The 13,517-nt window shown below is 37.5% G+C and overlaps 2 protein-coding genes and 1 non-coding gene across 4 annotated transcripts; 1 reads left to right on the plus strand and 2 right to left on the minus strand.

Annotated features, from left to right (window-relative positions):
• Positions 1 to 347: 347 nt before the first annotated feature.
• On the plus strand, positions 348 to 7,185 carry LOC142640824 (elongator complex protein 1). 2 transcript variants are annotated; one of them, XM_075815107.1, is made up of 5 exons: positions 348 to 640; positions 1,240 to 1,573; positions 2,028 to 5,064; positions 6,463 to 6,561; positions 6,649 to 7,185. In XM_075815107.1, the coding sequence occupies exons 1-5, from the start codon at positions 482 to 484 to the stop codon at positions 6,962 to 6,964; spliced, it is 3,945 nt and encodes a 1,314-aa protein (XP_075671222.1). In that variant the 5' UTR covers positions 348 to 481; the 3' UTR covers positions 6,965 to 7,185. The 2 variants fall into 2 exon arrangements, with proteins under 2 accessions (XP_075671222.1, XP_075671223.1); XM_075815108.1 differs by lacking the exon at positions 348 to 640 and having other exon boundaries at positions 1,430 to 1,569.
• A 645-nt stretch (positions 7,186 to 7,830) lies between these two features.
• TRNAC-GCA (transfer RNA cysteine (anticodon GCA)) lies at positions 7,831 to 7,902 on the minus strand. The gene has a single exon. It is a non-coding gene; the product is annotated as a tRNA-Cys (tRNA).
• Positions 7,903 to 8,310: 408 nt separating this feature from the next.
• On the minus strand, positions 8,311 to 12,162 carry LOC142639134 (pentatricopeptide repeat-containing protein At2g39620). Its single transcript, XM_075813243.1, has one exon. It carries the CDS (start codon positions 12,118 to 12,120, stop codon positions 9,442 to 9,444), a length of 2,679 nt encoding a protein of 892 aa, XP_075669358.1. The 5' UTR covers positions 12,121 to 12,162; the 3' UTR covers positions 8,311 to 9,441.
• Positions 12,163 to 13,517: the final 1,355 nt, after the last annotated feature.

Here is a 13,517-nt window from a genome sequence, read left to right on the forward strand (position 1 = left end):
AGGTAGTTGAGAGAATTAATAAAAAAAAGTGAGGAAATTGATTATTTAATTAATAGAGGTGGTAGGATAGATGGACTGATGTGAGTGTTTTGTATAAGTAAATGTGTAAAACCTTAAAAGTAGATTTTTTCGTGTAAAATAGACAAAAAAATTTAAACGAGCTGATGTGGATGCTCTAAGGAATGCTTGACCGCTAAGAACTGGGCTTGTAGTTCCGAGCCCAGATACTCAGCCCATATCTGTCGTCAACATTTGGGCCTTGTTGTCCAAACGAGTAACCCGCCTTTTTCATTTTCAGCCCTAGTTATCGTTTGCCAAACCGAAATTCCCATGACAGAGCCAGCGCCTCCTAAATTCCTAAGTTAAACCCTCGTTAAACAACGAAAAAAAAGAAAAAGAAAAAAAAAAAGCGGGTTTCCCAGTTGTCACAGTACAATACAAAATCAATCTCTTCCTCTCCGATTGAACTGGAAATTCCGAAATGAAAAACCTGAAGCTGTACTCGGAGCTCTGTTCGAAACTCCAGCTTCAATCCAATGAAGAAGTCGCTCTCTTCTTTGCACACGATATCGAGCGGAGCCGCTTCTTCTTCGCTTCTTCCGCCAATCTCATCTACACCATCCACCTCTCTTCATTCCAAGTATGCCTTGCCCCCTCTCTTCCTTCAATTCATTTCTTGTTTTTTATTCGAAATGGTTAATGGTTTTGTTTTTACAAACTGAGCGATTTAATCTCTAGAAAGTTAAACTTTGGTTACTGTAAAAATGCTATATCACAAGTTAGTGAATTACACCTTCGAAAACGATGTCGTGCTGATTGGATGGAAGGACTACATTGAAAACGAATGGAAGTTAATACACACACACACACACTGAAATGAATAAAAATGAAACTTGGAGGATTGAATTGAAAATATGTTATTAGATAGTGTAATTTGTCACTTTGCGTATTATCAAGGCTAAATGATTGTTTTCATCCCTAAACTTTGCATGAATTTTGTTTTCGTCCCTGAACTTTTTAAAGATTAGGGACGAAATTTCGTCTAATTAAAGTTTAGGGGCAAAAAGCAAAATTCCTGTAAAGTTTAGGGATGAAAACTACATTTTAACCTATTATCAATATAGGACTAAAGAGTAAAGAGTTTGAAGAGTTTTCAATATATCTGTACATAATTAACACACTACAGTTCATTGCTTGAGTTGTATATATTTTTATTTATTTTTTTCCCATGATTTATAGAATGAGAGGACGTGGGGAAAAGCTTCATTGCCAGCGGAGGTTGATTCTATTGATTTGGAGCCTAATGATTACATAACGGCCTTTGAGTATCACATGGAGAAAGAAGCGCTGATAGTGGGGACTTGTAGTGGGCTTTTGTTGCAGCACAGTGTGGATGATAATGGAACCGAAGTGGTTGGTAGAGTGGAGGGTGGGGTCAGGTGCATCTCACCCAGTCCTGATGGAGATTTGCTCGCCGTAATGACGGGTCTTGGGCAGGCACTGATTATGACAAACGATTGGGATTTGCTGTACGAGACCATGGTAGAGGAATTACGTGAAGGTGTTGACGTAAGTAAGGACCTCTTTCCATTATTATTCCTTGCTTTTGTGTCATTCCAATTTTTCAAACGTAGTGTATGCTAGTATATGTTACATTGATTGACTGGAAATTAATCTCTTTTATATTTTTTTAACTTGTAAGACACGCTTCTTGATAATTTGGGACCAGATTTGTGCCCTTATAATTTCTCAACGGGAATCATCTTCTTAATTGGAGACATAGTGTGTTGCAGTTTGAATGTTCTCTATTGGTTATATTACCTACCTCTGGATGATATCATCATGATTTTCTTGTTCCTGAAATAATTTGATTCCCTAGTTTTATAGAATTGAAAATTCTAATTTTGCTTCAATTCTTGGAATAGAAATGGTATGATTGTAGCAGAGAGGTGTCTTCTTCTTCTTCTCCTTTTTTTTTTTTTTTTTTTTTTGTTTTGGAAATCTAATGAATGAACTTTGGTTTTCAGCTGAACCCACTCTTTCTTCTACGAACGAGAGTCCCATATCTTGGCGAGGTGATGGGAAGTACTTTGCTACGCTAAGTGAGGTTTGTGATTCTACTAGCTTGCTTAAGAGGATTAAGATATGGGAACGGGATTCTGGGGCGTTGCATGCTACTTCAGAATCAAAGGCATTTATGGGATCAGCTATAGAATGGATGCCAAGTGGAGCGAAAATTGCAGCTGTTTATGATAGGAAAGCAGCTAATGAGTGTCCCTCAATAGTTTTCTTTGAGAGGAATGGGTTAGAAAGAAGCTCTTTTGGCATCAATGAGAAAATCAATGCAACAATAGAAATGCTGAGGTGGAATTGCACTTCAGATCTTCTTGCAGCCATTGTCAGATGTGAAAAACATGACTCTGTGAAGATCTGGTTTTTCAGCAATAATCATTGGTACTTAAAGTTTGAAATTAGGTACTTAAGGCAGGATGGAGTGAGGTTCATGTGGGACCCAGCAAAACCGTTGCAGTTGATTTGTTGGACTCTTGGTGGCCATATCACAATTTACAACTTCATCTGGAATACAGCTGTCATGGAGAACTCATTGGCATTAGTTATTGATGACTCTGAGATACATGTGACTCCCCTTTCTGTGTTGCTTATGCCGCCTCCTATGTATCTATTCACTCTGAAATTTCCAAGTGCTGTCCGAGACATATCTTTATATTCTAAGAATTCCAAGAACCGTTTAGCTGCTTTTTTATCAGATGGTTCTTTGTGTGTTGTAGAGCTTCCTGCACCTGATACTTGGGAAGAACTAGAAGGCAAACAATTTGTCATTGAAGCTTCCATTTCTGAATCAGTTTTTGGATCTTTTGTTCATCTCTTATGGTTGGATTCACATATACTTCTTGCTGTTTCACATTATGGGTTTAATCATTACTTGTCCAGTACCTTATCAAATGAGGGCGAGCTTCTTGGCTATTATCTGCAGGAAATTGAGCTTGTATGTTCTGAGGATCATGTTCCAGGCTTACTGACATGCTCAGGCTGGCATGCAAAAATTTCCTATCAAAACTCTCTAGAAGGACTGATTATTGGCACTGCTTCCAACCCAACCAAACTATGTTCAGCGTTTATTCAGTTTGATGGTGGAAAAATATTTGAGTATACAACCAGGATGGGAGCTTTGAAACATGATGATATGAGTTTCTCATCATCTTGCCCTTGGATGAATGTGGTTTCAGTTCGTGACAATGGATCATTGAAGTTTTTGCCTTTTGGACTTGATGTCATTGGCAGGTTGCATGTTGGTGGGAGGATATTATGCAACAATTGCAACAGTTTCTCGTCTTACTCTAATTTGGCTGATCAAGTGATCACACATTTAATTCTTTCAACTAAACAGGACTTGCTCTATATTGTTGAAATTAGTGATATATTGCATGGAGAATTAGACCCAAAATATGAGAACTTCATCCACACTCCTAATAGGAGAAGAGAAGAAAATAAAAACTTCATAAATATATGGGAAAGAGGTGCCAAAATTATTGGTGTCCTGCATGGAGATAAAGCTGCTGTCATATTACAAACAACTCGGGGAAACCTTGAATGCATTTATCCCAGAAAATTGGTCTTGGCCTCAATCATCAATGCATTGGTCCAAGGGCGCTTCAGAGATGCATTACTCATGGTGAGACGGCATAGGATAGATTTCAACATCATTGTTGACCATTGTGGTTGGCAAGCATTTCTCCAATCAGCTGCAGAGTTTGTCAGGCAGGTTAGCAATTTGAACTACATAACTGAGTTTGTTTGTGCCATAAAGAATGAGAATATCACAGAGCGACTATACAATGATTTGGTATCTTTACCCTGCTCAAAGGATGCTAAAGATGTACAAGCTAGAGATTCAATGGGTCTTGGTGATAATAACAAGGTTTCTTCTGTCCTTCTGGCCATAAGGAAGGCTCTTGAGGAACAACTACCAGAAAGCCCTGCAAGGGAGCTTTGCATCTTGACCACTCTTGCTCGTAATGATCCCCCGGCACTTGAAGAAGCTTTGGAGAGAATAAAAGTTACCCGTGAAATGGAATTATCAGGTTCTAATGACCCTAGAAGAATATCTTACCCTTCTGCTGAGGAGGCTCTGAAGCATCTCTTGTGGTTATCTGATTCTGAGGCTGTATTTGAGGCTGCTTTAGGCCTTTATGATTTGAACCTTGCAGCTATTGTGGCATTGAACTCTCAGCGGGATCCTAAAGAATTTCTTCCTTTCCTTCAAGAGTTGGAACAAATGCCAGCTGTCTTAATGCGCTACAATATTGACCTTAGGCTGCTCAGGTTTAGGAATGCTCTTAAACACATTGTTTCTGCAGGTGATGCTCATTTTGAAGATTGTATGAACCTCATGGAGAAAAATCCTCAGCTTTTTCCACTGGGACTTCAGCTTATCACTGATCCTCCGAAGAGGAAGCAAATCCTTGAGGCCTGGGGAGATCATCTCAATGATGAAAAATGTTTTGAGGATGCAGCTACAACTTATTTGTGTTGTTCAAGTTTGGAAAAGGCTTTGAAGTCATATCGTGCTTGTGGTAATTGGAGTGGAGTGTTTACAGTTGCTGGGCTCCTTAAGATGGGAAAAGATGAGATAATGCAACTGGCTCATGAGCTTTGTGAAGAACTTCAAGCTCTTGGTAAACCAGGGGAGGCTGCCAGAATTGCTCTGGAGTACTGTGAAGATGTTAATGGGGGGCTGAATTTGTTGATTAGTGCAAGGGAGTGGGAGGAGGCTTTGAGGGTTGCATTTATGCAGAGGAGAGAGGATTTAATCTCAGAAGTGAAGAATGCATCTTTGGAATGTGCAAGTATGTTGATAGGTGAATACAAGGAAGGCTTGGAGAAAGTAGGGAAGTATCTGACTCGCTACTTAGCTGTTCGACAGAGAAGATTACTTCTTGCTGCAAAGATCCAGTCAGAGGAACGGTCAATGAGTGATCTTGATGATGATGCAACTTCAGAGGCTAGCAGTAATTTCAGTGGAATGAGTGCTTACACTACAGGGTTTGTCTTTATACTTCCATTGCATATAACTTTTGACTCCATAGCATGTTATTCTTTACCAGAGTTATTGGTTCTGTGCAATTTCTTACTCAATATTCTTCATTAGTGGGTAGTTCTATGTACAAGTCCATTGCTTGTGGGTTGCTACCTTTGGTCTTTGATTTTTTAGTTGTTAGAACAATGATTAAGTGATTAATTTCACCATTTCCTATCCACTTAAGTTTTTGGGACAAATGGTAATTTATAATGAATTCAAAGCAAGGGGTCCTTAGTTCGAACCAAGTGTCTACTCTATCTTTTATTAAAAAAATTAAAATTCCATGTGCTAAGCCCTACTTATTGAAGGAGATTCTAGGAACATGAGGAGTGTTAAAATTATGGAATAGTGATTAAATTCACCATAGTTTATCAGCTTAAGCTGCTGGGACAAGTGGTGATCCCGCATCATTAAGTGTATTCATGAATACCTTATTTTATCAGCCATAAACACTGTTGTTTGACTTGACTCCTAAGGGTAACACAATTGGCTGGGGACCATGCCTTATGAAGTAGAGGTTGCTGGATCAAATCTCTCCCTCCCCCTCTTTTGAAATCCTTTGGTTATTTCTCCCTTTATCAGGGGGGGCCCAGTTTCAGTTATTTCTCCTAGGTTTGTTGAACCATTTTACAGCTTTATCCTGCCCCTGCAACTCCATGTGTAATTTCTGCCAAGCTTGTTCTACTAATATTGTGAAAAGATGAGAAAAAGTTGCTTGAGATGGTTTGGTCATGTTCAGATGAGAGCGACTAATGTACTAGTAAGAAAGAGTGAGTTGATCCAAGTTGAAGGAACGAAAAAAGTAAGACCAAAAATAGCATTAGTAGAAGTAATAAAATAAGACATGTCAGTTAGGAAAGAAACAGAGAGTATGACTTCAAATAGAATAGAATGGAGGAAGAGTACATGTGGCCTACCCTAACTAATTCGTTGAAGATCCATAACTGACCCCAAAAATTTGAGACTAAGACTTTGTTGTTGTTGTTGTACTGATCTGGATACTCACAAGTGTTAAATGACTAAAAAGAAGACAGTATTATTTAGAATGGTTGTTGAATATTTTGTTTGTTGGCTGTTAATAGATGGGCTAATCATGGGCATATTATTTCAATCTTTTTTGGTTATAATCAGTCTTCACAACTTCTACACTGTTTGCATATCAATTTTATTTTATTATTTTTATGTGCTGCTTTGTTGTGTAATCCAGTGACAAAGCTACATTCTTCACTTCCCCCCTCCACCCCACAAAAAAAGAAAGATTCTTTCACTCTGAAAATTTGCACGGTAGTTGGTTTGCGTGCATCTGAATGCTTCTGATATTAACCAGCATTACTAAAGGGTTTACCTCACTTCATGAACAGGACCAGGAAGAGCACTGCATCTTCCATCATCTCAAGTGCAGCTAGCAAGGCCAGAGACACCAGACGCCAGAGAAAAAGAGGAAAAATTCGTCCTGGAAGGTATATTTTTAGGATCTCTTTTCTCATTTGATACAGTTTAACGTCAGTCACAATCTCAGGGATGAAAATTAACACTTGACATTCCAGCGCTGATGAGGAGTTTGCTCTGGTGGAGCATTTGAAGGGCATGTGTCTAACAGCTGGGGCAAAGATTGAGCTTAAATCTTTACTGGTTTCCCTCGTGATGCTTGGTGAGGAAGAAACTGCGAGGAAGCTGCAATGTGCAGGAGAGAACTTTCAACTGTCTCAAATGGCAGCAGTTAAACTAGCTGAAGATACAATGTCCACTAATATCATAAACGAGCATGCACATTCAATGGAGCGCTACGTAAAAAAGTTGACAAGTGAAGTGAAAGATTCAGAGGCTTTCAATTGGCGGTCTAAAATATTTCTTTCTCCTTAATAGGTCTGTTTAGTAGGTTTTACCTGATAATTCTTCCGAATTTAACTTAGGCGTGCGTTCTGCATTTCAATGTATTTGTCAAAATTTTGTGAGTCTGGCCCTAATCTGATTATCAGAAGATCCAATTTTTCTCTTCAAAAATTCTCCGTCACAGAATTCTGATAAAGTTAATAGCAAGATGATTCGGTTTAACACAATCAATCAACAGCATCCATTGTAAATTTTTGATCCGATGAATGAACAGATTAGTCCTCATCTATGGCAGCTCAAATAGGCTGTTGCAGCTTAAGAAATCAGATAACTCTAATCTTAGTCGATTGATTTGCTGATTTTTTTATGCAGCGCTGGGCAGACCTTCAATACCTTTTTATATTTTTGGGCTGCGCTAGTTAGGGATTGCCTTAGAAGTGCATGGGTGAATGAAAGAAAATTTTGTAAAAAAAGGCGAAGAAGAAGGAAAGCAGTATGAAAATATTGTGGAAAGTGCTTCCCCCCACTCCTTTAATTGTGGGCTTTAGATTCCAATTTAGAGTTAAGAAGGGCTTCGGATCAATAACATTCTTGCATCCATTCAAAAAAAAAAATCGATAATTAGGAAAGATATTAGCCTTGGTATTGTTCAAGCAAATGATTTAAGAAGATAATAAACAAACAAACAAGAAGGCTTTTTTCGAAGAGGATAATATAAATAATCGCAAAGCAATCTGGCAAATTAGTCTCTCCTGAGTTTCTTCACATTTACGTGTCCATTTTTTGGTTCGCTGTTTGGAATGGAAAGATTTGGGAGTAATGAAGTGAATGCGTGAGGAGTTAAAGATGGAAAGGCTTGAAGCGTGGCGAAAAGAAAATAGGAAAAAGAAAACATCAGGGCCCAACCGGGTTCGAACCGGTGACCTCTTGATCTGCAGTCAAATGCTCTACCACTGAGCTATGGACCCTTGGACGTAAGTGTAACTTAAAGTTTTATCTTCATATTAAACAATCTGCTAGACCCGTATAGCAGTCGCTGTGTACTTCACACTTTCACTGACATTCCAGAATTTGAAATTCACCTTACCATTGGAAAAACATATTTAAAGTTTTATTTTCTTTACAGCTGAATTCAAGAAACAAAATTAGGGAAATTATTTTCCTGAACAGAAAATTATTTCTGTTAAAATAAATAGCTTCTCTTCGCCACATTCTACAATTTCTACCTTTTCAGTTTCACATTTTAAAGTGAATTATAATTCCCACGCAGGTTTTCTTTTTTTATTTTTTATAAGTGAATAAGCATCTTCATTTGAAGGATCTGAAACACAGGTCAAAATAGTTCATTAACAACACAAAACAGCTACACCAACAATAGAACTCAACTTAAAAACTCTGGCCTCCTTATCAAGACACCAGTTACAGATGTACTCCTAATAACAAAAACACAAATAATCCAAAGGTATTGATTAGCCAAAAGAAGAAAAAAAAAAAAACAAAGAAAAGAAATATCCCAAATGCCAAAAAGAGTGCTATATATTATTCTACAGATTACAAAATTTTCCCCCACATTCTATTCTATTTTTGATCTCCCATTTGATTTTCCTCGCAATGCCTTTTTCAGAGTTAATTGCATTCCTCTATGTGGTAAACTGTAGACCACAATGAGAGTCTGCATAGAAGAAGGGACTTCATACTTTTACCTTTCAATTGAGATTCACTCCAGCACACAACATCCTCCCAATGATATTTAGGATTTTTTATTAGACACAATGAAATACATGTTCTCTGATTCCTTTTCAGAAAATTCAGAAAAGAACACTGGAAAAACAAGTGAGTGTCCATAGCAATGTCCTAGCTTATCAATCAATCCTTAGTTGTGAGCCAAATATGAATAGTTAACAGGCCAATCAAAGCAAGTCTGGGATTGTTTTAAAGAATTATAGTAGCTTCCAGCAGTCCATCTCCCAATCTCCATCAATCTCAACTTGCTTTGAATACCCACCACCACCACCAGGTCCTCTGATCTAGCAGGGTGTGTAAACCAGTTAACATCCTTAAGACACTAGATAATTTTGCTTCATAGGAACCTGCTGCATCATATACTACCTGATAACCATATTGGAGGAGCAAAGTGTCATTGGAGTGTTGACAGTCATGCCATTGGTTAGGGAGAAAGTTTCACCTGACCTACCATGAACTTAATGAATGGCCTTGTAATTTATCTTTGATTCAAAATCTTCCTCCAAGACCAGCTGCAGTCTTGATGAATTTTAACCATCCAAAGACTTCTTCATTTGAGAAGATTCAAGTGAACCCATACAAGCCGGATGGAGCCTGCCTTAGTCCACTCTTCTAATCTCCTCGATCCCATACCACCCTCATTTCTTGGTTTGCATACCAAATCTCAGCTTCTTTTTGCTCCAGAAGCCGAGTGGCCAGATCTATTCTGAAGAAACCAACTAAGCTTCTGGTCCACAATCTTAAAAAAATTCTTTGGGTCACACTCACTGACTCTGAATGCATGCATGGAACCTGTTTTCAACCTCAACCCAACTAAATCCTGGAGTTTTCTTCAACCCAGATTCAGGCACCCTTGACCTTATGCTTCCCTCATCGCCCCAATTACCAGATTCAGCAAACAAACTCGATAAAACTACATAATTTGTTGCATTTTCAGGTTCAAGTTTAACAAGATGTTGCAGCGCAATTTCTCCTAACTTGATATTAGAGTACATTTTACAAGCACCCAACAATGCTCCCCAAACTCCAGCATCAGGTTTCATTGGCATTGTTTTTATCAAAATCAAAGTTTCATCAAATAGACCAGCACGACCCAGAAGGTCTACCATGCAAGCATAGTGTTCCAACTCTGGTTCGAAATGGTGTTTTTCACACATGGACTCAAAAATTTTCCTTCCTTCTTCTATTAAACCTGCATGTCTACAAGCTGACAAAACATTGATGAAGGACACAGAGTCAACCTGGACATGACTCTCTTGCATGAGTGAGAAAAGTGCAATGGCATTGTTGCCTTGCCCATGAACTGCATACCCTGTAAGCATTGCATTCCATGAAACTGTGTTTTTGTTTTCCATCTCATTAAAGAAATTCTCTGAATAATTGAGCTGCCCACATTTAGCATACATATCAATAAGACTATTCCCAACAAGTGTATTAGACAGAAATCCCATCCGGATAATGTAAGCATGAAAAGCCATGCCTTCTCGTAAGGCTGCCAAAGATGCCACTGCTGGAAGGACATTCACAAATGTGACCAAATTGGGCCGAAAGTTCTCCATTATCATGTGGTAAAAGGTGGATATGGCTTTCTTTGCATGTGCATTCTGCATGTATCCTGCAATTATCACATTCCAAGATACTTCATCCTTTGCAAACTCTGTTTTGTAGAATAAGAATTCAGCTGAGGAAAGGCTTCCACATTTTGCATACACGTCAATGAGAGCATTCCTTACAGGACAGTCAGATTCAAATCCACTTCTAATGATTTGACCATGAATGCTGGTGCCTTGGTGTAGGCCATTTAACAGGGAGCATGCATGAAGCAAACCCACCATTGTTCCTGTGTCTGGATGTATTTTAGATAGCTGTAATTCACGGAAGAATTCCATTGCATGGTATGGGTCACCAAACTGTACATAGCCATTTATTAAAACATTCCATGTCACAACATCTTTACATGGAAGTCTGTTGAAAACATTCACTGCCCAAGTAAATAATCCCCATTTAGAATACATGAATACTAGAGCTGTTCCTGTTGAAATATCAAAATCAAAGTCAGACTTAATAGCATAGCAGTGCACGCTTTTACCTAATCTTATAGCCAATAAATCTGCACATGCTGGAAGGATACTCATCAGAGTTGTTTTATCTGGTTTCAGATTGTGATTCTGCATATCTCGAAATATAGACAATGCTTCTTCAGGATATCCAGATTGGACAAGAGCAGATATAAAAGCAGCCCAAGCAATCAGATCTCTTTCCATAAGTCCCATAAACAATTTCTTGGCCTTTCCTAATTCTCCACATTTTATATACATGGTCATGATAGGAGTAGCAACCAAAACATCTAAATCAATCCCTTCTCGTATTGCACACTCATGGATCTCCTTTCCTTTCTCTAAATCTCTCATTTCTGCTGCTGCCAATAGAGCACTTACAGCAGAAGTCTTATTTATCTTAGAATTCTCCACTTTCATTCTATCAAATAACTTCAAAACCTCAAAGAAATATCTATTAAACAAATACCCTGCCACCATTGTCTTCCACGACACATCATCTCGTCCCCACATGTGATCAAAAACCCGTCGAGCAGCATTCATGTCGCCACACTTAGAGTACATATCAATCAACCCATTTGAAATCGCAGCCTGAAAATCCCTCCTTACCACATATCCATGAATAGACTTACAAGAATCAATATCAGCTAATCTCGAAATAGCTGGAACCAAGTTCAACAAGCTCACTGAATCCGGCTTCACTCCCCCCAACTGCATACTCCAAAATAACCCCAACGCCTCATGAGGATCCTCACTTTGTGACAACCCGGCAATCATTGTATTCCAAACCACAACATCCTTCTTAGGCAAACAATCAAACACCTCACGTGCACTTCTTAAATCACCCATTTTACAATACATATCAACAAGACCAGTCCCTATAAACACATCACATTCCAGTCTCCTACGAGCTATTTCACGGTGAACAAGAACGCCCTTTTGCAAGTCAAGAGCACCAGTACAAGCTTTTAAAACAAACGTGAATGTATACTTGTCAGGCTCACACCCTTTCTCTAACATAAAATGATACATATCTAGAGCTTCTTTGTATTGTTTTGACCTCGTATAAGCTCTAATCATTGAATTCCACAAAGTAACACGTGGGTTTGGCGTGAATTCAAAAACAGAGCGAGCCAAATCACATTTGTGAAACAAAGAGTAAGAATTAATGAGATGGGTAAGTATGGAATGGTCTTCTTTGAGGCCTGAAACTATCAAATGGCTATGGACTTGAAGCAGTGACTTAAGGTCTTTGCATGAAGAGAGGAGGCCAAGGTAGTGGGTGTAATTTTTTGAACTGTTGGAGGTTATAGTTTGGATTTCAGAAGCTACTGTTGCGAGTGCATGGTATTGTCTACGTAGTAGTAGTACATTATTTACTGTCATAGCTCTCTCGGCCACGGAGGGGAGAACCTTTTTTTTTTTCCTTTTTTGAGAAGGTTTTTTGAGAAGGCGGAGGGGAGAACCTGTATTATGGTTCCAGTGTTTTTTCAAAACTAAAAAATCAAAAGGTAAAGTAAAATACATATTAGAGCATTCTTAATTGGACCATATATATGTTACAAAGTTCTCATTGGGCCTCAACCCAAAATAGGGTTCTAGGGCTCAATAGTTTTTTTATGGGTCTTGACCATCATGGCCCAACTAACACATCCCTTTCTCAGTTTCTCTTGTAAAAAAATTAATAATAAAAAATAAATAAATAGAATCTCTCTCTCTCTCCCACGAGAAATTATACAGTCCTTATGGTGCATTATTCCATTACAAGACTCCCACTTAAATAAAATTTATGAGTCAGGTTATGATTAAAAAAAAAAACATAAACTAATTTCCACTTAACAATTTCAAACATATGGAGTCTTTTAATGGAATGGTGGATAAATGACGTAGTCCACCATAAGAATTGTATAATTTCTCCTCTCACAGACATACACTTGGCTCTATCTTGATAACATAGCAAGCCACAAGGCACATTTGAGAAACAATGAGTATCAAATGGCCGTGAACTTGAAGTAGTGACTCAAGGGGTTGAGTTGTATATTTTATTGAGACATGTTAATAGGTATTCTTAGGGCAATTTTTAATAGACCATATTAGGAAAATTTTAAAATCACTTTTATGGAAATATAAAAAGCTGACAGAAAAATTAATTAATTTGTTATTTTCCCATAAAATGTTTTTAAAAATAGTTTATAAACCAATGTACTTAGGGTATTCGTTAACATTTTCTATTTTATTTTAATGTTAATTGGTTAAGACATTTGTTAATAAACTATATTAGGAAAATTTTAGCATTACTTTGATGGGAAATATAAAAAGTTGACAGAAAAATTAACTTATTTATCATTTTCCCTTAAAATGTTTCCATAAATAATTCCTAAACCAATGCCCTTCCTTAACATTTCCCTATTTTATTTTATTTTAGAGGGACAAAACATGAATAATATATTTTTAACAATTCAAAGAATGAGAAAACAAAAGACACAGTATAAATTTCCTTTTAGTACAATTTAACTTAATATATTAAAAGCAAATTCGATTTTTTTAAATCATGTATAATTTTATTTTGTACTAATTTTACATTATTAAAATCAAAGAATATATCAGAAATTTGTTTTCTATTTTGTTGAAGTCTAGTTTTACAATATGGCATGATTGAAAATGGGAAAATGTTAACTCGTCTAGAGAGAAACCCTTCAAATTCTTCTTATATATTTTTATTGGGTGTGAATTTTGAAAACAACCATTGGATTGCATGTTTTTATTATATCTTTCATGCTTGC

Source organism: Castanea sativa, chromosome 6, assembly GCF_040712315.1.
Source record: "Castanea sativa cultivar Marrone di Chiusa Pesio chromosome 6, ASM4071231v1".
Taxonomy (NCBI): Eukaryota; Viridiplantae; Streptophyta; class Magnoliopsida; order Fagales; family Fagaceae; genus Castanea; species Castanea sativa.